General features: G+C 41.9%; 6 protein-coding genes across 6 annotated transcripts; 2 read left to right on the top strand and 4 right to left on the bottom strand.

Annotated features, from left to right (window-relative positions):
• Positions 1–2,528: 2,528 nt before the first annotated feature.
• On the top strand, positions 2,529–6,584 carry LOC115057303 (UDP-glucuronosyltransferase 1-1-like). The gene is made up of 9 exons (XM_029524344.1): positions 2,529–3,065; positions 3,495–3,558; positions 3,640–3,788; positions 4,121–4,248; positions 4,474–4,567; positions 5,275–5,400; positions 5,698–5,785; positions 5,899–6,118; positions 6,221–6,584. Exons 1-9 carry the CDS (start codon positions 2,529–2,531, stop codon positions 6,489–6,491), a joined length of 1,677 nt encoding a protein of 558 aa, XP_029380204.1. The 3' UTR covers positions 6,492–6,584.
• Positions 6,585–6,618: 34 nt separating this feature from the next.
• ndufb3 (NADH:ubiquinone oxidoreductase subunit B3) lies at positions 6,619–8,046 on the bottom strand. Its single transcript, XM_029524345.1, has 3 exons — positions 7,999–8,046; positions 6,968–7,096; positions 6,619–6,869 (listed from the first exon to the last, which is right to left on the bottom strand). The coding sequence occupies exons 2-3, from the start codon at positions 7,093–7,095 to the stop codon at positions 6,719–6,721; spliced, it is 279 nt and encodes a 92-aa protein (XP_029380205.1). The 5' UTR covers position 7,096; positions 7,999–8,046; the 3' UTR covers positions 6,619–6,718.
• A 1,035-nt stretch (positions 8,047–9,081) lies between these two features.
• Positions 9,082–12,073, bottom strand: pecr (peroxisomal trans-2-enoyl-CoA reductase). Its single transcript, XM_029525379.1, has 8 exons — positions 11,947–12,073; positions 11,373–11,506; positions 11,123–11,288; positions 10,962–11,043; positions 10,777–10,873; positions 10,542–10,652; positions 9,667–9,778; positions 9,082–9,579 (listed from the first exon to the last, which is right to left on the bottom strand). The coding sequence occupies exons 1-8, from the start codon at positions 12,056–12,058 to the stop codon at positions 9,497–9,499; spliced, it is 897 nt and encodes a 298-aa protein (XP_029381239.1). The 5' UTR covers positions 12,059–12,073; the 3' UTR covers positions 9,082–9,496.
• Positions 12,074–13,125: 1,052 nt separating this feature from the next.
• Positions 13,126–15,283, bottom strand: rpl37a (ribosomal protein L37a). The gene is made up of 4 exons (XM_029525135.1): positions 15,229–15,283; positions 14,375–14,503; positions 14,161–14,243; positions 13,126–13,292 (listed from the first exon to the last, which is right to left on the bottom strand). Exons 1-4 carry the CDS (start codon positions 15,229–15,231, stop codon positions 13,229–13,231), a joined length of 279 nt encoding a protein of 92 aa, XP_029380995.1. The 5' UTR covers positions 15,232–15,283; the 3' UTR covers positions 13,126–13,228.
• Positions 15,284–15,528: 245 nt separating this feature from the next.
• On the top strand, positions 15,529–17,645 carry cfap410 (cilia and flagella associated protein 410). The gene is made up of 7 exons (XM_029525064.1): positions 15,529–15,726; positions 15,859–15,877; positions 16,008–16,054; positions 16,161–16,390; positions 16,671–16,821; positions 16,920–17,019; positions 17,115–17,645. The coding sequence occupies exons 1-7, from the start codon at positions 15,650–15,652 to the stop codon at positions 17,277–17,279; spliced, it is 789 nt and encodes a 262-aa protein (XP_029380924.1). The 5' UTR covers positions 15,529–15,649; the 3' UTR covers positions 17,280–17,645.
• Positions 17,422–21,780, bottom strand: orc2 (origin recognition complex, subunit 2). Its single transcript, XM_029525063.1, has 16 exons — positions 21,682–21,780; positions 21,342–21,413; positions 21,111–21,254; positions 20,432–20,518; positions 20,207–20,293; positions 20,075–20,106; positions 19,911–19,968; positions 19,503–19,810; positions 19,305–19,414; positions 19,095–19,227; positions 18,900–18,996; positions 18,685–18,831; positions 18,428–18,599; positions 18,282–18,343; positions 18,084–18,202; positions 17,422–17,961 (listed from the first exon to the last, which is right to left on the bottom strand). The coding sequence occupies exons 2-16, from the start codon at positions 21,409–21,411 to the stop codon at positions 17,878–17,880; spliced, it is 1,710 nt and encodes a 569-aa protein (XP_029380923.1). The 5' UTR covers positions 21,412–21,413; positions 21,682–21,780; the 3' UTR covers positions 17,422–17,877.
• Between the last annotated feature and the right edge of the window lie 131 nt (positions 21,781–21,911).

Raw genomic sequence — 21,911 nt, 5'->3', positions numbered from 1 at the left:
TATGCTAATCAAAGTACTCTCCTCAATTCTAAAAGCATTTCTCCCGTTTCTACTTGTAATGCTGAAGTCTGGGTTTTTCTAACTGCACCTGTAAACGACCTTAATACCTGATATTGAATGCTGCAGACCCTTCTTGTACCTCTTATATTATGATTATATTTACTATATATTTATAATATATGTGCTATATTGTTTAATTGCATAGCATTTTGACAGATGCAGGGACTATTTTTAACTTAGTGGACAGTGAGCACCAGGACACCCAGATCTTATGTTGGATCAGAAGCTATGCTGCAGGGGCTGGGTTTTAGTCTGTGTGTTTTGTTTCGTTTGTTTGTTTTTTCCTCTCCCCCTCCCCCTTGTGTTGTGTTCAGCTTTTGTGCAGGAGGCATGGCTGACCAACTCTCCACCTTCCCTGGTTTGCAGTGGAGGCACACCTGGTTCTTGTTTGCCACTAATCAATCACTCCCTGGTCACCTCTACATCACCTTGCCAGATAATTCTGACTTGCTCAGTAGTGCTATAGCAGAAACCCTTGTGCTTATGCTTGTTGGCCTCGAGCCTTTTGGTTGCCTGTTTGCTAACTTGTTGCCTGTCCTTTTCCAGTGTGTGCCGTGTTCCCCATCGCCGAAACTTAAACTGCCTCTCTCCACCAGCGCCCTGCTTTGACTAGTTCCTGTCTCCCCCCCACACCTCTAAGCTTTTGAAGAGCTGGACCATTTCTGTTTGCGCCTTAACCTGCTACTTTCTGTTCATTAAAATACACAGAAACTGCCCCCCTGTGTCTGCCTCCGCTACTGTTGGTCCACCCCTACATGTGTCAAGAAGTTTCCTTTTGATATTTGGTTGGAGGTTTATTCTTTTACAATGTACCTTTATAAAGCTACTATAACAATGACTTCACATATTAAGAGGAGCTCTATAAAGTTGAGTTTTTATTTATTTAATTTCTCTTCGCAAAGAGCTCCAGATCATGAACTGGTTATAGAAAAAGCCTTGTCATCCGGTGTCATGGGTTTGATCCTAGAGAGCCAGGACAACCTGGTTGAGCGCACATGATTCTTAAAATCAATGTTAAAATGTTCCAACTATTATGAACAACAAATGTGACTATGGTAGTAATGTAAGCAACATTTATCTGAGAGGCATATAAGTGCATGGATAACAAACATTATAGGTATGCCATCAAGAGGAGAAGACAGAGAGATTGGTCTGTTTTGCTCAGACCTGTGAGAACCCAGGTTACACAGGTGTACTAGGCCTGTGTGACAAGGTTTGAACTCTTCCCTGGCCTCTTGAAAGAAAAAGAAAAGGTCCTAATATAAAGCGTGAAGTCTCCATAAGACAGAATTCTTACCCTATACAAGTACTAATAAGTTTACTGATGGCAATGCATTTCAGCTACAGCAATCAACTGAACTAAAAAGAAACAACTGATAAAGTACACACATATATAACTGGACACAACTCTACAAACTCAGACAGCATCTGCCGCCTCAGCAGTCTTGGCAGCTACAAAAAGCTGACAGAGAAGCTGAGGAGGAGAATCTGCAGAGGACAGAGATCTTACCCTTTAGGATGTTGCCATTAAAAAGAGCAGAAGAACATTGCTTTTTTTTTTTGTTTTGTTGGACATCCATTCATAAGGCAGCAGGATATTTTTTATTTATTTATTTTGCATTTGTTTGGTTAGCTGACCAGCCATGTCAAAAATAATTTAGATCAAGTGGAGCCTGTTCTTTTGTTTCCAAATTCTTCAATAGCAAGGCCAGAGGGCCACATTATTTGCAGCCAAAAACTGGGTCACCCAGACAGATTCCAGTGCTCGTACTTTTAGCTGCTAACAGAAACTTCATTAGACCTTTGCACGGGTTTCTTGGATGAAAATTGTACAAGTTTGGTGAGATGTGAGCCTGACAGATGCAATAGATACTCTGCAGGATATCTGGCATCACACTCAAAAGAGGCATGGACTCACAAGCACACTGAAATGCTTGCAACATCATTATATTGACATGGGGGGAGGGACAGGTTGTTATTCACACGCTCTTCTCATGGCCTGTGTCTCAGCACAAGTTGTGAAGAAATCAGGGAAAACCTTTGAGCAGTATTCCCCGCCTTCTTAGAGATTTTTGAAAAGGAAAGGTTCTCTAAGGGGAGCAAGGACTCGGTGACTAGTGGTGTGACATGTTTAAAAGATAGCACATTAATATTTGTTGCAGATTAAAAAGAACATAATAGGATAAAAAAAACTATGATAGGGTTTTAAAAAAAAAGTTGAGGTAACACTATCACTATTTTTCCCCGTTTTTCAGGGCCGTAACAGTGGCTAGCTGTTTGATACAATTATTGCCCTAAATGTGAACTTTGAACACACACAACTCAAGCCCTGCTAGTGCAGAGAGGAATTTCAACAAGCAATAACCAGGCAGAGTAGCCTCGGGGAGGGAGTGGTGGACAGGAGATTTTCTGTACACTACCTTTTTCTTCGTGTTGGAATCAGCCAAGTCTAGACACTGTGGACAAAAATGTGGAAAGCAACGCTGTTTGTGTTACTGCTGCTAAGCATGGATATGCAAGCCGATGGTGCTGTAGATAATACAGAAGACTCTACAGCAGAAAAGTCCAGGCTGGTGAATAAGAAGACAAGAACAGAAGAAGCTGAAGTCAGTCCTGCAAGAAACACAGCTTCTTCTTCCTCTTCTTCTTTCTTGGGTAACTTGCTGGTTGTGCCTATGGATGGGAGTCACTGGATAGGTATCAAGGCCATTGCTGAAGAAATGGGTCGCCGTGGACACAGAGTCACAGTCTTGATACCAGAGATCAGCATACGCTTGGGCCCTGGGAAATACTATGACACTGTGGTTTATCCTGTTCCCTATGACCAGGCTTATTTGGATTCTGTGATGTCCAGTCATACGGACATTTTAAAAAAAGAAACAGAGTCAATAACGGAGAGGATCAAGACAAGATTTTCACAGTTTCAGAAGATCTCAAACTTCATACACATCACTGCAGAGGGTCTACTGTTCAATGACACTCTCATTGCCCGTCTGGCACAGCAGGTGAGTGCAAATGCACAGGTAGAACACAACATCAGTATTAACAGTGAAAACGAAATACAGTTCAAGATAATTCATTTGTACTGTTGCAGTACACTACTCCTGCTGCTCTGTTTGATTGTACTGCAAGATGATATTGATAATGTGGACAAACCCAATAGCTAGTGAACTTGGAACAGTTCTATGCCAGTGCCAAGTTTGGCATACACAAGTTTGTGTCAACCCTTTGTTATTCAGTGTGGAACTTTAATCTGCGGTAACTATAGCTGTCAGACACATGTAGACTAATGTGATGCACAGAAGAATGTTGCGAGCTCACAGGTCTCTCCTGTTTCTCCAGGAAACTGTCATTATTACTGTTCAGACAACACAAAAGGTTAATTCCTATCATTCCCATTGTCCTTGGCTCCTATTCGCCCTTTTACTCTTCAGGACTTTGATGCCATGCTGACAGACCCATTTTTGCCCACTGGCTCATTAGTGGCTCGGAAATTAGGTGAGTTTTGGTATACTGGGATCATCAGCATACATTTATATTTGCACATTTTCACACCTCTCACAGCTCAATCATTTCCAGGTATCCCAACCGTTAATGTGCTGAGAGGCATGCTATTTTCCATGGATATGACAGCTACAGGCTGCCCCTCGCCGCCATCTTACGTGCCTCGTTTTTTCACCGGGTACACAGATCAAATGAACTTCAAGGAAAGAATTGTCAACACTTTGGTGAGCTATTATAGGAAAATACACATGGGGGGTGGGGGAGACAATGAAATGAAAGAAGAATGTGTTTTATTGTGTAAAATGATCATGTCCACATTATGGGCATTGTTATGTAACTACTGACACTGAACAGGCATTTACTGCAAGATGTCAGACAAACTAATCAGTTTATCATAAAGAAGTGATCAGGTGTTTCTCAGATGTTGGTACAGAAACATAGGTCAAAAAAGCCATTATGTGGTAATGAAGCTCTTGGTGTCAGTCTCCCTGCTTTACAGCATATCAAAAGCAGCATGGCTGCATTGTTTTATCACCCTGATACATCTGAACTGCAGATAGCTTTACTGGAGCCGCTGCTCGCCCGACTGCTCTCCTGGCGCTTTGACCAGATGGCGTATCAGTTCCTGGGGGAGGAGGTTGGTGTGGCTGAAGTTCTCAGAGACTCTGCTATTTGGCTGCTAAGGTAACATGGACAAAGGTTATAAGCTATATTGATGTTTGGGGGAACATCATGACAAAGAAGATCCTGCACACATATAATCTAATCAATTACACTAAAAATAATAGCAATATGAAGTGAGAGTAATTTGCTGCTGCATCGATTCTCTACCACTGAAATTCAAAGAAAGAAGCTTCAGTCTCAAATTAATTTATACATTAATAAATATTCTGATACTATGTACAATAGGAGTGACTTCACACTGGACTTCCCACGCCCTCTGATGCCTAATATAGTACTAGTTGGCGGCATTAACTGCGATGTGAGAAATCCTCTGCCTGAGGTAAGACTGTGTTTCATATTAGGAAAACTCATTGCTTTTATTTCACTTCTTCCTCACTTTTTGGGGAAATCTAGAGAGACATAAAAACATTAATTTGGAAATAACGTGTCAAATCAATACTTGTGAAGTACTTTGTAATTGTTTGAAGAGTGCTCCATCAATAAAGTTTAGAATGAATTTATTCTTCTGGGTCATGGGGGATGCTGGAGCTAATATTGGGTGAGGGCAGGGCACACCCTGGACAGATCACCAGTATGTCACAGGGCCAACACAGAGACAGAGGCAGACCAAGAATCACTCACACTCACACTCAGACCTACAGACAATTTTAGAGTCACCAATTAACCCAAACATGATGTCACACAGGCACTGGGAGAACATACAATCTCCAAACAGAAAGGACCCAGACCGGTGATCAAACCCACAACCTTCTTGTTGTGGTGCAACAGTGCTAACCATTATGCAATCACACCCTGTATTCTACTATTATTATATTTTGTCCTTTGGATGGACCTACATTTTATAGGCTTGATCATTCCTGATTGGCAGGAGGCAGTAGTTTCTCCACAGTGCGTAAACATTTAGTCTGTAATTACTGTGTGTGACAGTACACTGAATATTAACACAACTTGGATTTTTGTCATTTGTACTGTTCTTGGGTGCCCACCAAAAACCCCTATTATGAGCTTGTGCTTGTGCTTTTGCAGGATTTGGAGTCCTGGGTGTCAGGAGAGCATGGGTTTGTGGTGTTCACTCTGGGCACCATGGTATCAGATATGCCAGAGGAGATTACCTCTATCTTCCTGGAAGTCTTCAGACAGATTCCACAGAAGGTAAAGGAACACATATGAGCATATATCGGGACGTGATGTTTTACCTTTGCAGTATGATCTAAAATAATTTCAATAGGCAACCTATTGCACAATTTGCTTGATGCAAGTGGCCACAGTCCGTCTGGTTCTACTCAGGGTTTCTGGCTCTTCAGAGAGTTTGTCCTAACCATTGTTGTTAAGTGTGATGTCGCTGTTAATACATTAAAATGTAAAAAGTGAAAGTCTAGACCTAGTAAATTTGATTTGGCATAAAAAAACCAGTAACATAAACAACCTTTTTTGACACTTGACTAAAAGGTGATATGGAGGTACACTGGCCAGGTCACCAGCAGTATCCCGGAAAATGTGAAGATGATGAAGTGGGTGCCTCAGAATGACTTACTAGGTCTGTTTGTCTATTTCAGTTATTACAATTATTATTATTATTATAATCATGTAATTGCAGAAATCCTGCCGTAAATGCATGTTCAACTGACTGTGTGTGTGTTTGCATGTCAGCACATTCTGGAGCTCGGGCTTTCATCACTCACGCTGGCTCACACGGTCTCTTTGAGGGACTGTGCCATGCTGTTCCCATGGTGATGTTGCCATTAGGGGGAGACCAGCATGACAATGCAATGAGGTTTGTGAACAAGGGAGTGGGAGTAGTGTTGGATATTTTTTCCATCACAACAGAAATCCTCCTTCAGGGACTGAACCAGGTCCTACATGACATCAGGTGAGCGGTTGCACTGTGTCTGTCAGTTTGGGGATCTACCTTTGACACTAGTATGGTTTGATGTTGTATTCTTAGACTCTTCTGATCCATTTGTGTGTCCAGGTATAAGGAAAATGTGCTGAAGCTGTCAGCTCTCCATAAAGACCGACCAGTAGATCCACTTGACCTGTCTGTGTACTGGACAGAATATGTAATGCGCCACAAAGGGACAGAACATCTTAAACCTGCTGTCCATGAACTCAACTGGATCCAGTATTTGTGCCTTGATGTCATAGCACTAATAGTTACTGTAGTTCTGACTTCTTGCTTTCTGACAATAAAATGCATAAAGCTATGCTACAGGAAACTGAGCAAGAAGAGGAAACAGGACTAGCTACATTTGCACAAACAGCGATTTGTTTTCTTTATCTATTTTAATCTATTTAGAATAAATATTAAGACTGACACTGCTTTTGGTTTAAATGGGTGGATGCGCTAAAAGACGAATATGTGAAACCATCTAGTGATCAAAAAACATTTAATTAACAGTAAATACGTAATATTATTAATATTACTAATAATATTATTATACATTGTGGTCTTGAGGGTCAATGTTGGGTATTAGTGGCCACCCTTCTTTGGTGGGAACAGGGCATACTCTACAGCCAGAGCCACAGTAAAGGCAGCAAAGCCCCACTTGAATCCTCTCAGCAGTACATCTGACAGAGTAACAGCACGAGCAAAGCCACCTGAGTATCTCCATGCCTCGTTACTGGAGGGCGACAGGACAGACAGAAGGGGAGAAGTGTCAGGAATCAAACTGGATCCACAATCAAGTCAGCTATATCTCCCGTGAATAAAAACACTGACCGTGCCCATGGGTCCTTGAGACCCCTGGCTGCCAGCCTCTTCTGTGTGAACTCCAGTGGCGTTCCCTCCGTCTTCCACTGCCGCCAGTCTGGCATGGACAGTTTGCTGTGGCCGTGGTCACCTCCCATACTGAAAATAGATAAATATGTTGCCAGCAATTTTTTTTATTCACTTTGTGCTAAGAAAGTAGATAGCTCAATTTGTACCCTTCATGTCACCTTTTCAAATTTGACATAGTTATCTTGCACACACTGCCACACACAGTGGAAAGAAAAAAAAAAAAAAGGTGAAGCTTTATGAATTACGCACAAGCACAAATAATTTTTGACTTGTATTGTTGTTTGCAACAAGGAAAATAATATTCCGCTATTCAAAGTGTAGACTATGAAAAAATGTGTAGCATGAATTAGAGCTGATTGGAATCAGAAGATGTATAAGCTGGAAAGAAGCATGTGCTACTGTAAATTTACAAAGCTAAAAATTATTAGATTTTTTAAAGTATTGAAATATTTTTCAGTCCAGACAAGTATAAATTAGAAATGTCTGCAAATTGAAAATTATTTCATTTCGAGGTATTACTTTCTCGGCCTGCAGCTAGATGACTTTAAAGACAAAAATATGTTGAGGCTAAATTAGACGATTAAGTTGATCTGCTCAATAAATTATGTTTTCAATTTCAGTATCTGTTGTCACATTTATATGTTGTTCACGTCTGACGATCGATTAAAGTTATTGCGGTCTGGCTATGTGAAGTTTAACACTTCATCACTGTTTATCACTGATTACTGAGTTAACTTGCTGATCTAAACTAAATTATCTGATTATCGGAGTAACTGAAGTGCAGACACATTGAATGCGGCTAGCATTAGGCTAACTCAGCTAGCTACGTTTCTCATAAACTTTGACTCTACAACCATTATTAACTTACATGTACATATGTATACATATAAAGGCGTAGTTGGCACCCAGTGTGATACAATGACACAGAATGCTGCGAAGATGTTTGATTTTGTAAGGAAAAGAAACCGTACCTGAGTGGTTTGTTGTGACCTCTGCTGCTGGAATAACGTTTGCGACAATGCAACACTTTACGGCATTACGGCTCATCATCCGGGCCACCAAAGCAAGGTGTCAGTTTGCCACTTTTTTAGTGTAAATTAAATAAACCAGTACCGTACCTTAATGAAAATACGCATTACAAGCACAAATATACTTATTTACTGTGTCCTTATTAATATTCATACTTGATATTTCATGCTAATTGTAAAACATTAGCTGCTTCAACATAATTATACCTAATATTAATAATGAAGTTAAAAAATCTATCCAAGGTCAGATCAAATACTGAAGACAGTTATTCAGTTTGCACTCTCAACCTTATACAGTGTTTTGAAATAAACTTCTCACTAATTTCTTTGGTCTACATTTGTCCTTATAGCTTAACACCACAGGGCAGGGCGTGTCAACTTTTTATGAGATAGATGCACTTTTAGTGTTGCAGCTAAATATTCTATTATTTCAGTTTGTGTGTCTGTGCACCTGTGTGACCATCACCGCCCTCCCTGGAAGTTGGTTTGTGGATCTTTATTGAGTGGAATTACCTTCGTGTGGGGGCAACAAAGGACAGAGAAGATGCAGAATGATGGACAGGGGAAGGGAAGCAGGAGGTGCTGGTAGGAACTGTTGGAGTGAAGGATGCTCTGCTTTTTCTGTCACCTCGCTCGGGATTATGAGAGCCCAGAGGGTTTCTGTGTAGACCTCTGGAGAGATGGGAGTGCAGATAGGTGAAGGTGTCCCCAAAGAGGAGCCAAGTCGAATATGGGGTATATAGTGATGGAATGAAAGAACAGCTCAGTGACCATGCCACATGCCCACCACCCTGTGTGCGGGAGTGCATGAGGTGCCAAGCCCAGAGAGCTGCCACAGCCCCTAGTGTTCCAGGCGGGCGAGGGCAAACGCCACCGGATTGCCCAAGCAAGTGTGTGCCGGAGCACGCTTCTGCAATCCCTGTTGAGGAAGCATTGGCCTGCACAGTGAATAACCAATGATACAAATGTAACACATTTCATTTAATAATCTAATTTTATTACCAAAAGTTTTTATTTCATTTTGATATCAAAATTCTTAACATTTGTGACATGAAAATGTGTACTGTGACATTTATTCATTACACAATCAGACCTGCATAAGTCCAATGTCAAGACAGTGGAGGTCAGAGACACTAATTGTGGGTTATGTGATTCTGTAAGTGCAAATGCACTTTGCTGTAATGGTGGTCAAAAGCCCTCCATGTTTACTTATATGTTTACTTGCTTAAGTGACAAAGGAACTGAACAAAGAACATTCCTAGCCTTACATTACATCGGCTTTTGTGATACAAATCAGTCCAGGAAATCAATAATCACTTCTGTTAATATTAATTACATACAATTATGTACAGGATTGGCATAATCAATCCAACCAGGCTACTGTGGTAATTTCTTAATATGCCTTGTATGAATTAGGCTCAGATTTTGTCTGAAAACTGGATTAGAGTTTGCTCTTTGGGTTGAGCAGATCCTTCATAGCATCCAGGTTCTCCCCCTCTGGAGCGTCAGGCCATGCACTGTGGTCTGGACACACACACAGACAAACGCAAACTTAGAATAATACAAAGTCCAAACTGAGGATGCACGTATGCATTAAGAAGGTGCACATACTGGGTATCTCCCATATAGAGTGGTATAAGCTCTGTCCTGCATCAACTCTCAGTGTGGCTCCAGAGATGTAGGAGGCTGCAGGAGAGAGCAGGAAACACACTGCTGATGAGATCTGAAAATAGAGAAACAACAAAACAAAAATTATTATCTCTAATCAGGCTAGTTGCACCTGTACAATGAAATAAAATCGAACAGGAAAGCACTTCCATAAACTGTTGTAATGTTTTCCATTGGTTTCAAAATACGAATATTGGATTAGTCTGCAAAAACCCACAACAACTGACTATATGTGTAAAATCTTTGCACATGGCACTGAACATAATGTTCAGATCAGGGAGAAATAATGGTTAGAATAAATAAAAAGACAACTTCACTACATTCATTGTGGGGAGGAGAGGGAAGAAAAAAAGTATTGACTTCATGCTCTCCTGGAGTTGATATGATCTTCCTCAGATGGAGCTACATGACATCAGACCTTACCAAATATGTATGTATAAAGTGGCATTCAAAGAAACAATGTTAGATATGATGTGATCATCTACTTTGGTATATATCAGCTGTCCCTGTGATACAGTGCCAATTGCAAGACAGGTGTCTTTTATGAGTGGTCAATGATCAAAAATGAAAAAAATCATATTATGATTATTTTGGCAGATATTTCAACTGTGATATGAGTCATGATCTCAGTTGGGTCCTGTTCAAAATAAGGAAGAATAGACTCCTTCATTTATGGTCTGTTGTGAGATATTTTCAGTTTAGGAAAAAATTGCATCTCATTGTGATTTGTATATTTTAAAATATTTCAACAAATTGCTAAGTCCTACTTTAGATAAAGTTACAGTCTACATTGTGAATGTCATTAAATAGTTAAACACCTCTTCTGGTACTCCTAGCCTCTTTGCAGGGCTAAATGGAACAGACATCTTGAAAAGCTCTGGTCCAAGCTCCTTGTAATTCTCCATTGCTGTTTTGGAAAAGATGGTACCCTTTGATTGGACAAAACAGACACAGGCAGGAAATTACCACAAGATGTAAGGAAAAAAAAAAAAAAAAAAAAAAACTACAACAAAAAAAAAAAGATGTGCAGTGCAGTAACTCATATGTATGTACCGGCGCCACAGCGTTGACTCTGACTCCAGAGTGAGCCCATTCAATGGCCAGACTCTTGGTCAAGTTATCCACTGCTGCCCTTGCTGCTCCCGTGTGACTGTCAGGAAGAGCAGATGCCACTCCATGAGGGAAAAGAGTGCGAGTTTGTAAACTTGTGTGTGAATCTGGAAGGAAGTGGTGCTTACGCCATGCCTGGGAAACCCTTCCACATGTCAGCAATGACATTGATGATCACACCTCCGTGCTGCTTCATCCATGCAGTGTAGACTGCGTGGAAGAGGACAGCGACACAATCAGACTGAGAACTCACACTGCACTCAGCCAGTGTTAGCAGTCTGCAGCTCACCCTCCTTGCAGCAGTGAAAGGTTCCGGTCAGGTTGGTGTCAATCACTGCCTTCCAGCCTTTGGAGGACATCTGCTCTGCTGGGCTGCTGAATTGACCTCCACCATTGTTCACCAGATAGTCTATTCGGCCGAACTGCTCCAGCACTGAGGAGACAAGGTGCTTCACCTGGAGCACAGGGAGTCAAAACAAGATGAACCTGCGCTGGGAACATTAACGTGAGGCGGTTTTAGTGGCTGTTCGGAAGCCCACCTCATCATCGTTACGGATGTTGCATGGTAAAGGTTTGACACATGCAGGACTGGAGGGAGGGATCTTCTGTCTCATCTCCTGAGCAGCTGCCTCCAGCCTCTCTGCCTTTCTACTGGCAATCACCACACTACAGCCTAAAGAGACAAGAGTCATTCTGACATTTAACTATGTGAGAGCAACAACTGCTGTGAAGCACCTCACTGTATGGTCACGTGATATTATGATGGTAAATAAAGTCTTCTGAGGTTGTAAATGTAAGATCTTGGGTGAATTCTCATATGGAGGACAGTTGAAGTGATCTTTCTTTCTTATTCAGCTAACACAAACGTCTGGGATGGAAGTATGAAACCTGAATGGGAAACAGATTTCGTATCGGTTAAAGGTCATAAAGTTTTCTTCTACGGCAAAAAAACAGACTGAAATGATATTTTTAGTGGAAATATTACATTTCGTTCCCCCCAAAAATGAGACGTAGTTTTCATGCTAGTCTACACTGACAGTGTGTGTCTGCTGTATTGACAGTGTCACAGGTGAACAGTTCATAGTTCTGCTGGGATCAGTCAGCAACTCTCACCCAGCTCCAGCAGCTCAGCACAGATAGCTCTACCGATACCGGTGCCCCCTCCCGTTACTATCGCCACTTTGTGCTTGAACAGGCCCGGTCTGAAAACACTAGACGTCGCCATTGTTGTTTGTGACTGTCTGGAGGTGGAGCTCTGACACTACGACGGCTGCTGGGAGATTTACGGCAGCTGCTGTCTGCCGCCTGCAGCCTACGGGTACCTGTAAGGTTCACCTCCCTCAAAACGTACCGACCACAGATTATGGTAGCTCTTTCATATAAGTTTCTTTTATTCTGCTATTGGATGTGTAATTCTTTTAGGAATACAAAATGAAAGTCTATCAAATTATGTCATTTTCAATTGAGTGGTACATGAAAAATGTCCCCAAGCATAATTTGGTATTTATGTAGTGCAACACCCCTGCAGATTTTCTCCAAGCTGTTTCCCCTTTCATTATACTATGATTTCATAATTTCTGTTAGGGTGGCTTGTTCTGTGTATGTCTCTTGACGAAGCCTAAGTTTTTGTATTTCATATTTGCTAAGCACCCTCAGTAACTGAACTGAGTCATAATATTGACATTTTTCTGGTTTCCTGAGGGTAATATATTCAGTACCCAAAACTCTAAAATGTAAAAAACTTTGCCCTTTACATTACTATCAGTATTGCTTTATCATAGATGTTTCAATTGGTCATTGCTGGAGATATATACACACACACAAGTCTGACATTTAGATATCCTGGTGAAAGCCAACACTGTCAAACCGGGATGCTGTTAAATCTGCCCCTGACAAATCAACATCAGCTGGGGAAAGGGTCTTTAATCCACAATTCAATCAAATCATGAATTACTGCTGTAATGAAGAGGGTGCTTTTACCTCCTGCTCCAGTTATGCATTATTTGAAATGCTGGGGATTGAAACAGGCGACATTCACAAAGCAAACTAAATGAATAACCATAAGCTTAATTGTCCACAGAATAAACACTTGAATTCCCCATAAGAAAGCAGTTTCACTGTTTACAACAAACTGCAGTTCAGGATATGGTGCTGTACTGAGAAAATTGTGCTGCATGACAGTACAATTTTATTGGGGGCCTGAGCTCCAGTGAAAATTTGTCACTCATGAGAAAATAACTGGTTTTCACCACTACATTATAAACCCAAAGTACAAAAGAAACAAACAAAGGATTCCGCTCCAGACTGCTTTATTTTTGGACGTAGTGGCCCTGTCCAGGTTGGTTAAATTATAGAAAATAAAGTCCCAAATCCACCAGCGAAATATCGCATTGGTTTACTGGTCCTTCAACTCCTTCAGTCTCCTGATTGCGGACTTGACTGTGACAGCAGAAGTTGTGCTGAAAAAGAAACAAGACAGTTACTTACAAAAGGTGGAATTTCACTTCACTTTCAATATAAACACACCTAGAAGCAACCACCACATCTCTTGTTGCATTAGATTTTTTTTTTTATGTCAAAAGTGATACATTTCTAGATATGGGCATGCAAAGTTGACATTAAACTAAAGTTTCATCTCAGGTCCTCACTCACTCAAATGCAGAACCTCAACAAGTATTAAGGAGAAAAGTTTTCCAGACAGCAGTCCCTTATGTTGAAGTGCAACAACATCTCTCATTAGAGCATGACTAATTTGAAAGCAAATCTCATAATGTTGATTTTTGTACAAAGTCCAATCATTTCACATTTTCAGATCTAGTGAGTGATTTTATTTTCTCTTTGCTCTGTATGATTTATAGTTCCTTTCACTGACACAATGACATGTTTTAATCCATCTCAATGAGCAAACTGCTCCTTCGGATGTCAGGCAATTCCTTTGAGAGTCTATCAAAAAAAAAAAAAAAAAAAAAAAAAGTCCACTGGCCTGGAAAAGTCAAGCATCTTCAAACCTATACACAATTGTGTCTGAATAATCGTAAAGGATCAATTACTGATGCATTTGCTGGACTGTGCATCACATATGCAAAGCCTAAAATAGACAGCCAAGAACGTGGTTCATTATATGGCCAGTTTACAATCCACCAATGGAGCAGAGCTGATATCCTGTGCAGCAGAAAGACCTATTGTATTTTTGATTCAAATTGCCAAATTGCAGACACAGCCCTCAAACCAAATTGAAAAGCAATAATTACTAACAGTATATATGACAGTGAGAGGTTACTAAAGGAAGGTACCGGATATGTTTATAATATTTGAGAAGAAACCTACTTGTAAGTCCAGGCGCCTCCAGCAACTGTCTTCCTGCAGGACCCACAGTGCCAGATACCAACAGCCCTCCTCTTCATCTTGGTCTGTGTTGGGTGGGGGCACAATGACAATATGTTAAGAAGGGATTATATTTGGGTAGAAGCAGCAGCCCACCTCAAGCACTGCAATCCCTTTAAAGTATCCATTTAATGCTTTATTCTTGGGATGTCCTTACCTTGCCACAGAAAGAGCAGGTGTATTTTGCATGCTGGGAAATTTCAATTTTCTTGACCATTTTCCTCAGCGACGCGCCATAACGCGTGCCGTATTTACCAACGATCCCCACCTTCTTGGTGCGCTTGGCCTGTTGACAACATGAACACACCGGCATTAGCGCAGATGTACAAACTTTGACCACAAGTAGTTCATTGGCATAATACATTTATTTATTTTCTCGCTAACGGCATTGCTTGTAACAGTGAGCTCTGATCGGTTTCTGTCACCCAGTTTCTTGAACTGAAGCCGTGCAAAGCGCCAGTGTGGCTGCAGCAAAGTTTTAACACTGACAGCTTGCTGTGCCGGGAAGACACCGTGCAACAATGCTGTAGATATCCGCCATACGTTCAGCTTGTTGAAGGAAAAATAAGTTTGATACCGGTGGTGCAACGAGCTAACATTCACTAGCTTCTTTTCCCCAAGTTAGCCACCTAGCTAATTTAACAGCCCGATCCAAGTTTAGGAACTAATGACCGACTTTAAACAGGAGCTGGGCCTTAACGATATGAATTTAAAAAGCGCGGACCCTCCAAATGAGCACACAATACAGAAATCAATGAGCGAGACGAGTGAGTATAAACTGGTCCGCCCGGCACTGGGACTCAAGCGAGTTTAAGCAATGGTGGCAGCCATTTCTGTTTCACTGGGACGTGAAAACATCGTTTTTCTATCGTAATAACGACAAAATCAACAGAAAAAACACTCAGATATGACAATGGAGGACACACAACAGCATCCAAATGGGTGATTGTACCATTTATAGCACAAAAACGTTAGATTGACATGGATTAGGAAGGGGGCATTCTGGCTCACCATCGTTTCAGTGGAGACGTAGGTCCAAAGAGGGATTGCTTACGGCGCAGGCGCGATTTACCGCCGTCGATCGTGCGGCATTGTGGGACTTTGAGTTTTCAAAGTGTGCTCGGAAAAACTAAAACGCCACTTAAAATTTGCTATAGTGTATAGAATTTCAATCGCGTCAAAGCTAATTTCCAAGCATCGCCAAGAAAGATTCCTGAAAAAAAACGAGTATCTAATAAAGGACTGCAATCAACCCGTAACCAAGGACGCTTCAGTGGATGTGCGCATGCGTCTTGATGTGGCGGACGACAACATCCCTGCTGCTGAGTTGAGGTGTTTGCCCACTTGGGCTGTCATAATGCGGTCTTTGTTCTTTGCGCAGACATAGCGCATTAAAATATTCTTTATTGTGGACCAAGTTCAGTGATAAACCATGAAGCTAACACGGAAACTGGTTCTCGCCAAGGCCAAGGCCTCAGACCTGGAGAGCGTGAAGAAACTCAACTGCTGGTGAGTGTTTCCATTGTAGCGCACCACTTGTTTACTCTGTGTAGAGTTTGCACGGTGATGCTCAGAGTGACAGATCAGCTTTTTTGTGTGTCTCGAGTTTGTATTGAAGTGACTTTTCATATTTTCTTCCAGGGGATGCAACCTAACTGATGTGAGTAGAGAAACACCTAACGTCATGTGGGACACTGCAACCACCATCACTGCTGCAATTTACTTCACTACCCTTCAGTCTACTGAGGATGTTTTAATGCTATTTTGTGATAATTTCACTGTCTTCCCAGATTTCTATCTTTTCTCAAATGCCTAACATCAAGGTGCTGACACTGAGGTTGGTATGACACACAGCCCTGTTAATGCTAACACTGACACTGTCTCCTGCAATGAAATATCATTATTCTGAATAAATAACCAATCCTGGTCGTAATCTTTCTCAGTGTGAACCGCATCTCGTCTCTTGCCCCCCTGGCTGGCTGTCTTTCCCTGTGTGAGCTGTACCTGAGGAGGAACTTGATTCCTTCCCTCTCTGAGCTTTCTCATCTGCGGATGTTGACAAGTCTCAAGGTGCTCTGGCTGGCTGAGAACCCCTGTTGTGGAATGGAGTCCAGCCATTATCGCCTGACTGTATTGAGGTGCCTGCCCCATCTCCAGAGGCTGGACAACCTGCGTGAGTGTGCAGTGTCTCTGCAACAACCCCAAGTTGGAACTGATTTGTTGAAATGGCTGTGCTGTATTTAAGATGGCTTAAATAAACTAGTTTTGTGATGGGTTTAGAACCAGACTTGTATGTTGATAAAGCGTAAACCTCAAATTCTTTATTTAGTAGTTCACCTAGAGCTTCTGATCATTTCACATTACTTTCATCTGTACATAGTTTGCCAAGTTATTGTTGACAAAACAATCTCATCCAAAGTAGCTGCTCATATCTATGTGTTTTCTGTGTGCAGCAGTGACAGAGGAGGAGATTGCACTAGCTGTCATGGAGGGTGAAGTGGTCACCACCCCCCCAGGCAGTGTTCAAAACCAGTTTTCCTCAAACAGACTTCCCGAAGCAGAGACAGAGAATGACCCCCTCAACTACAACATGGAGGAGACCAAGTAAGTCTTGCAATTATATATAAGTACTTCCAATGATTAGAAAGTCCATTTAATGCAGACGTGTTAATAGAAACTATTCCTTTGATCTGTGTTTACAGTAAAATCAGGGAAGAGTTGGGGATGAAGCCCCTCTCGAGGGACAAGTTCCCCTCTCTTTCCTCTCCATCAACCAGAGAAAGCGCATCACCTGAGAAAAAGGTGCTCTTTCACCTCTGAACAATTCTCCCCTATAAATCCAAGGGCTTTAAACCTTAATGTCAGTCACTGACCGATTGCTGTGATTGTATTTTCAGACACACACTCTTGATGCAGTTCTGCTGTTGCTCAATGATTTGGATGAAGAGGAGCTGCGCGTTGTACACACAGCTACACTGAACAGACTCCAGACTTACACACTGGACTCACAAACACTAAAAGATTCACTGCAAACACAGAAAACTGCCGACATCTCACAATGAAACACTGCACAGCATGTACTCAGGGCCAAACCTCTCAGTCCCCCTTCCCTGCCTAAACCAAAACTCTTGAATAGAGATTAGAAACAGGGTCCTGACCACCCCCAACCCTCTCCCCAGTTGCCTCCTGACTCCAGTAAGCATGGCAAGTGATGTAATTTCACTGACTCCCTCTCTTTTTGTGGTCCAGTTTTCACATGTGGAAAAGTCCCAAAAGATTTCATTGGCTTTACTTTGACTTTTTCATTGCAGCACGCCTTCCTGCCTTCTAAGAACAAGAGATTGTATGTTTTGCTAAATGTTAATCTATTTCTGTAATGATAGAGAATAAATTGCAATACTTTCAGTGTTGAATTTAGTTACACAGATGTTAGCAGAAAACTTGAATACATGCATATGCAAAGTGTGAATATCACAATACTACAAAAGCGCATTTATGTCAAACCAAAACATCAGATTTAATATTAAATTTAATCTGCAGACACTGTAGGATGGGTACATGTTGCTGGGCCTTTATATCAATGACTGAGTCAACCAAAATGTCTCTGCTGGAAAAGGGAATCCACTAAGTATTTGTTCAGGGGAAGTCGTAAGCATCTTCTTATTCACCCTCTTCATTGTCCAGGAAATCCATCAACGTGCTTGCATTCACCGCAACGATCAGGTACTCAACTCCATCTGCACCCTGGAGAATGATAGGAATGAATGTGAGTAAATGCCACCTCGACACTGCAGAGTTGTGGCACCAAGGTGGATATTAGTTGTGTAAAAAAAATAATAGTAATTTAAAATTACAAACAGGTCCACCTTGCGTGTACGTATAAGTTTGTGGTCTCTGAACTCAGTCAGCTGAGTCCTCAGCGTGAGATCTGAATTGACCAAGAATGCTTCTCGACAACGCTGGTAGAAATCTTGAAATGACAATCCTGCACACAACGATAGGAAAACCTTAAAGCCAAATAACAATGCAGACACATTAATGGGAAGTTTTGAATGTGTGCGCACCTGTATATGAAGGATTGTCTTTGTTTTCCAGCTGAAATTTCACCAGTAGTTTGAAAATTCCTCTGCAAAAAAAAAAACAAAACAATCGAGAGCTCAAACAATGCATGAAACACTTAAAGCTCATTGCATCAATGTGAACGTCGTACCTTGCATTAGGTGTCAAGCTGCGGAGCACATGTGTGAGGGAGGACAGAGCGAGCGCGCCAGTCTGCTGCACTAGCAGCGAATTTTCATACGATGTTTCTTCCGCATAGTGCTGGAACGTCACACACTCCCACCACAGCCAGTTAAACTGACTCTGCTTAAACTGGTCCCACACTGGAGACACACAGGAATGACATCAACTGCAAGGATACATTTAAACACAATGAACCCTGCAGTGCATACACTCACAAACACCCACCCAATGGTGCGTTGATATGGTCTAAAGAAGCCACTAAGTGCAGGTTGTGGAGGGATGCCAGCTGCCCCAGTGCACTCTGGGTCTTCTCTGCTCGCAGCATTGGCCCATCAATATTATGGATTATCAGGTACACATGGAGATCTGGGCCTGTGTGGACATGATAAATTGGAAAAACTGATAATTTCAACATAATATGTGACACAAACTCACTCAACTGTCTTTGAGGGTCTGAGAGATGAACTGGATCTGGTCTGAGGGTGTCCGGAAACTTCCCTCATGCTCTAGAACCTCACACGTCAGAGCATTTAAGATCTGCAGTTTCAAGTACAGATAGAGAAAAATCTGAGTGTGTAATTTGTCCTTTGATTCCTTTTTAGTCTGCGTTTCAACATAATTTAAAAGATACTGACGGATTTAAGGGTGATGGAAGGAAAAAATCCATTAACTACGAGGTGAATTTCTTCAGCCAAGTGAGACACACGGAAGTCCTCCAGCAGAGCTTTTTTGCTGCCCAGACCATAGACCAGCACACTGAAACCCAACCTGAACACAAACACACACATTTTCTTTCTTGTACCATTTTATATTCACATACAAAGTAAAGAGTAAACCACGCTCACTGTAATTGTAACATCCATTTGCTGAAGTGCTTTCGGTGTTTGCCGTGGAGCTGCTGGATCTCTTTAGAGTAGCACCAAGTCTTTCCCTCCAAAAGCCTCACTATCGTCTCCTGCAAACACAAAATAGGATCAAAGCCCATCTCAAAATGGAAAGCTATTATTTTCACACATTTATAATCTTTGTTGTTGTGTACTTACCCTGTCAAGTTTAGGGTTGTGCAAACGCTCAAGGGTGCGATCTGATGTCAACACTTTTGAACTTCCGTGGGCCTCGAAATACTCCTCAACCATACTGGGCTGACTTAGGGGTTCAGGAGTGTTCTTGCTCTTCTTGGCAGGAGTCTTATAAAGGGCTGCAGATAAACCTTTACTTGGTGTTCTTGGAGTCTTCGGGTTTTCTTTAACCTCTATCTTTACTTTCTGCTCATCCTCCATCCCATCTTCATCTTCCTCCCCAGAGTCCGAGGGTGAGAGCTCACTGTCGCTGTCTGAGTGAAGGCTTGGATCTGAAAATGGCAAACAGCTTTAGTTATCAGTTAAAGTCTATGTTGGCCTCCCTGAGCTACTGTAACAGGAAGGAAAGCTACTTCAGTGTTTTAAACTTACTCATTATTCTCTTCCGCAGCCTGTGAGGTGTTGTTGAGGCAAACTGGACCTTCTTGCTCTGTAATTCAAGAAGCCAAGATTATTCTGAGAAAACAGCAGCAGAACTAAGTAACTAAATCACAGCGACAAATGGTAGCAACAACAAAAATGCCTCCTTGTCTCACCCTCTGTGGAGTCCTGCTTTCACCTCTATGGTCTAAATAGAAGAGGAGAGAGAAATGATGGACTTGGTATGTGTGCAAATTAACAACAGATGTGATGCACTTAAAGTGACAAGCATGATGTACCGGACTTACAGCCTCTTCTGGTGGGAGTCGAGGGCTCAATGTTTGGAGTCTTGCTGAGGCTTGCACTCTTCCCAGGAGTCCGTGCCAGCTCACTTGCTATGTAAAACAGAGGGCAATGAAAACCAAGTTAATAATAATAATCGAATAAATAGGGCTGAAGCACAACAACACAACAGGTTTGTGTGTCAGTGATGTGTCAGTGATGCAGATGGTGTGATGCCTGGAGCTTCTCACCAGTCTGGGCCAAGCTGTGGCTGCGTTTAACTTTCTGAAAAGTGAAAATGGAAGATCCAGCCACTCTGGACAAGCCATCTTCATTCTCTGTGAAGCCAAGAAAAAAAACAAAAAAAAAAAACAATGACTATTTCTATATCATCAGCATGCTGTGAATTGGTCCTACACTTTGTGATTGTGATATTAAATTGTGTTGATATACTGATAGGCCCAGTCTACACAATGTTTGAATAACACATTAGAAAAGCACCAAAGTTTCAACAAAAAATACTGTTCATATGATAACTTTTATAAATGGTAGGGTTTGACTGGGTGTAATTTGTAAACTTCTGACTGGGATTTCTTTCTTATTATGGGGCTCCTTATGTCAATGAATGCGCTTCAATAACAATATAAATGAGAAGAAACATAGACATCTGCGCATTTCCTTTCAGAATCTGAATCAGTGTTAGTTGCCAAGTTTGTGAACACATGCAAAGATTTCTTTGCTGGCAGTTGCTGTCCTCCTTGTATGAAAAAATAAGAAATTAAAAAAACATAAAAAAAAAAAAAAAAAGATGAAACCTCACAATACAAATATATAATCTCCTACATACAGCCACAGAGAGGGGTCTGGAAAAACCGCTCTGTAAACTGTGCTCATCATTTACCACTCACAGTGGGCGTTTGTTTTACTCACCCTCTGTGTTGTCTGTTCCTAAAGCTTGGATGTAATTCTGCTCATTAAACACTTCACTCTCATCTCCATCAGCCCCTTCTGCATCCTCTCTGGCACTCTTGAACGTGACCATCTTCTGGACAGACCCCCCGCTGCTCTTAACGCCTGCAGACACACACAAGCAGACGGATTATTGAGGTAGAGAGTCCCGGACAGTTTCACGCAGACACGCACTGAGTGTCTGGTCCGTACCCTCCTGTTTGTCCACGATGTGCTCCAGGACATCTCCGTCCCCGACGAACTTCACCTCCAGCGCGGTCATGTCTGCAGGGAAACACAATGCACCGTGTGACTTCACGCTACGATTGCAAACGCAAACGCAAACACACACACACACACACACACACACACACACACACACACACACACACACACACACACACACACACACACACACACACACACACACACGGTTGCTGTCAATGTCTTCATCCAGCAGACAGCGAGCTGGCGGTTCGGGTGAGTCCGGTCCGCTGTTCACCCTGTCCGGACACAAACTCGAGCAGCACGAGTCCGGACTGGGGACACTTACTGTGTTAATCGTCAGTATCAGCCGAAAAAACGTAAACAAATCCTTCATGAGCCGGGAGCTGCGACAGACGACTGCCTGGTAACTTCCCGCGCCATCCTACCGAAGGTTTTAAACCACGTGACATGTGAAAGGTCACACAACGGCCAATCGCAAGGCTCGTCTGGGTAAAAACATCATTTCCCATGATGCCCCTTGCGCGGCAAACCTAGTCATAGCTGATTTGAATACAA

This window comes from Echeneis naucrates, chromosome 17, assembly GCF_900963305.1.
Source record: "Echeneis naucrates chromosome 17, fEcheNa1.1, whole genome shotgun sequence".
NCBI classification, from domain to species: Eukaryota; Metazoa; Chordata; class Actinopteri; order Carangiformes; family Echeneidae; genus Echeneis; species Echeneis naucrates.
The sequence above is the reverse complement of the archived record's forward strand: the minus strand, read 5'-3'. Positions and strand labels throughout refer to the sequence as shown.

Coding starts and splice junctions, on each gene's coding strand:
- pecr (XM_029525379.1), bottom strand. CDS start 12,058: ATGGCGACGTCTAGTGTTTTCAGACCGGGCCTGTTCAAGCACAAAGTG. Junction 11,044..11,122: donor CTTTCACTGCTGCAAGGAGG/GTGAGCTGCAGA, acceptor TCTTCCACGCAG/TCTACACTGCATGGATGAAG. Junction 9,580..9,666: donor CTCTATATGGGAGATACCCA/GTATGTGCACCT, acceptor GTGTGTGTCCAG/ACCACAGTGCATGGCCTGAC.
- LOC115057303 (XM_029524344.1), top strand. CDS start 2,529: ATGTGGAAAGCAACGCTGTTTGTGTTACTGCTGCTAAGCATGGATATG. Junction 4,249..4,473: donor TCTGCTATTTGGCTGCTAAG/GTAACATGGACA, acceptor TATGTACAATAG/GAGTGACTTCACACTGGACT. Junction 5,401..5,697: donor TCAGACAGATTCCACAGAAG/GTAAAGGAACAC, acceptor CTTGACTAAAAG/GTGATATGGAGGTACACTGG.
- orc2 (XM_029525063.1), bottom strand. CDS start 21,411: ATGACCGCGCTGGAGGTGAAGTTCGTCGGGGACGGAGATGTCCTGGAG. Junction 18,997..19,094: donor CTTCCATCACCCTTAAATCC/GTCAGTATCTTT, acceptor TTGAAACTGCAG/ATCTTAAATGCTCTGACGTG. Junction 18,344..18,427: donor AGCTTGACACCTAATGCAAG/GTACGACGTTCA, acceptor TTTTTTTTGCAG/AGGAATTTTCAAACTACTGG.
- ndufb3 (XM_029524345.1), bottom strand. CDS start 7,095: ATGGGAGGTGACCACGGCCACAGCAAACTGTCCATGCCAGACTGGCGG. Junction 6,870..6,967: donor CTCAAGGACCCATGGGCACG/GTCAGTGTTTTT, acceptor GTCGCCCTCCAG/TAACGAGGCATGGAGATACT.
- cfap410 (XM_029525064.1), top strand. CDS start 15,650: ATGAAGCTAACACGGAAACTGGTTCTCGCCAAGGCCAAGGCCTCAGAC. Junction 16,822..16,919: donor TACAACATGGAGGAGACCAA/GTAAGTCTTGCA, acceptor CTGTGTTTACAG/TAAAATCAGGGAAGAGTTGG. Junction 17,020..17,114: donor GCGCATCACCTGAGAAAAAG/GTGCTCTTTCAC, acceptor TTGTATTTTCAG/ACACACACTCTTGATGCAGT.
- rpl37a (XM_029525135.1), bottom strand. Junction 14,244..14,374: donor CCTGCTCTTTCTGTGGCAAG/GTAAGGACATCC, acceptor CACCCAACACAG/ACCAAGATGAAGAGGAGGGC. Junction 13,293..14,160: donor GGAGGCGCCTGGACTTACAA/GTAGGTTTCTTC, acceptor TTTCTTTTTCAG/CACAACTTCTGCTGTCACAG.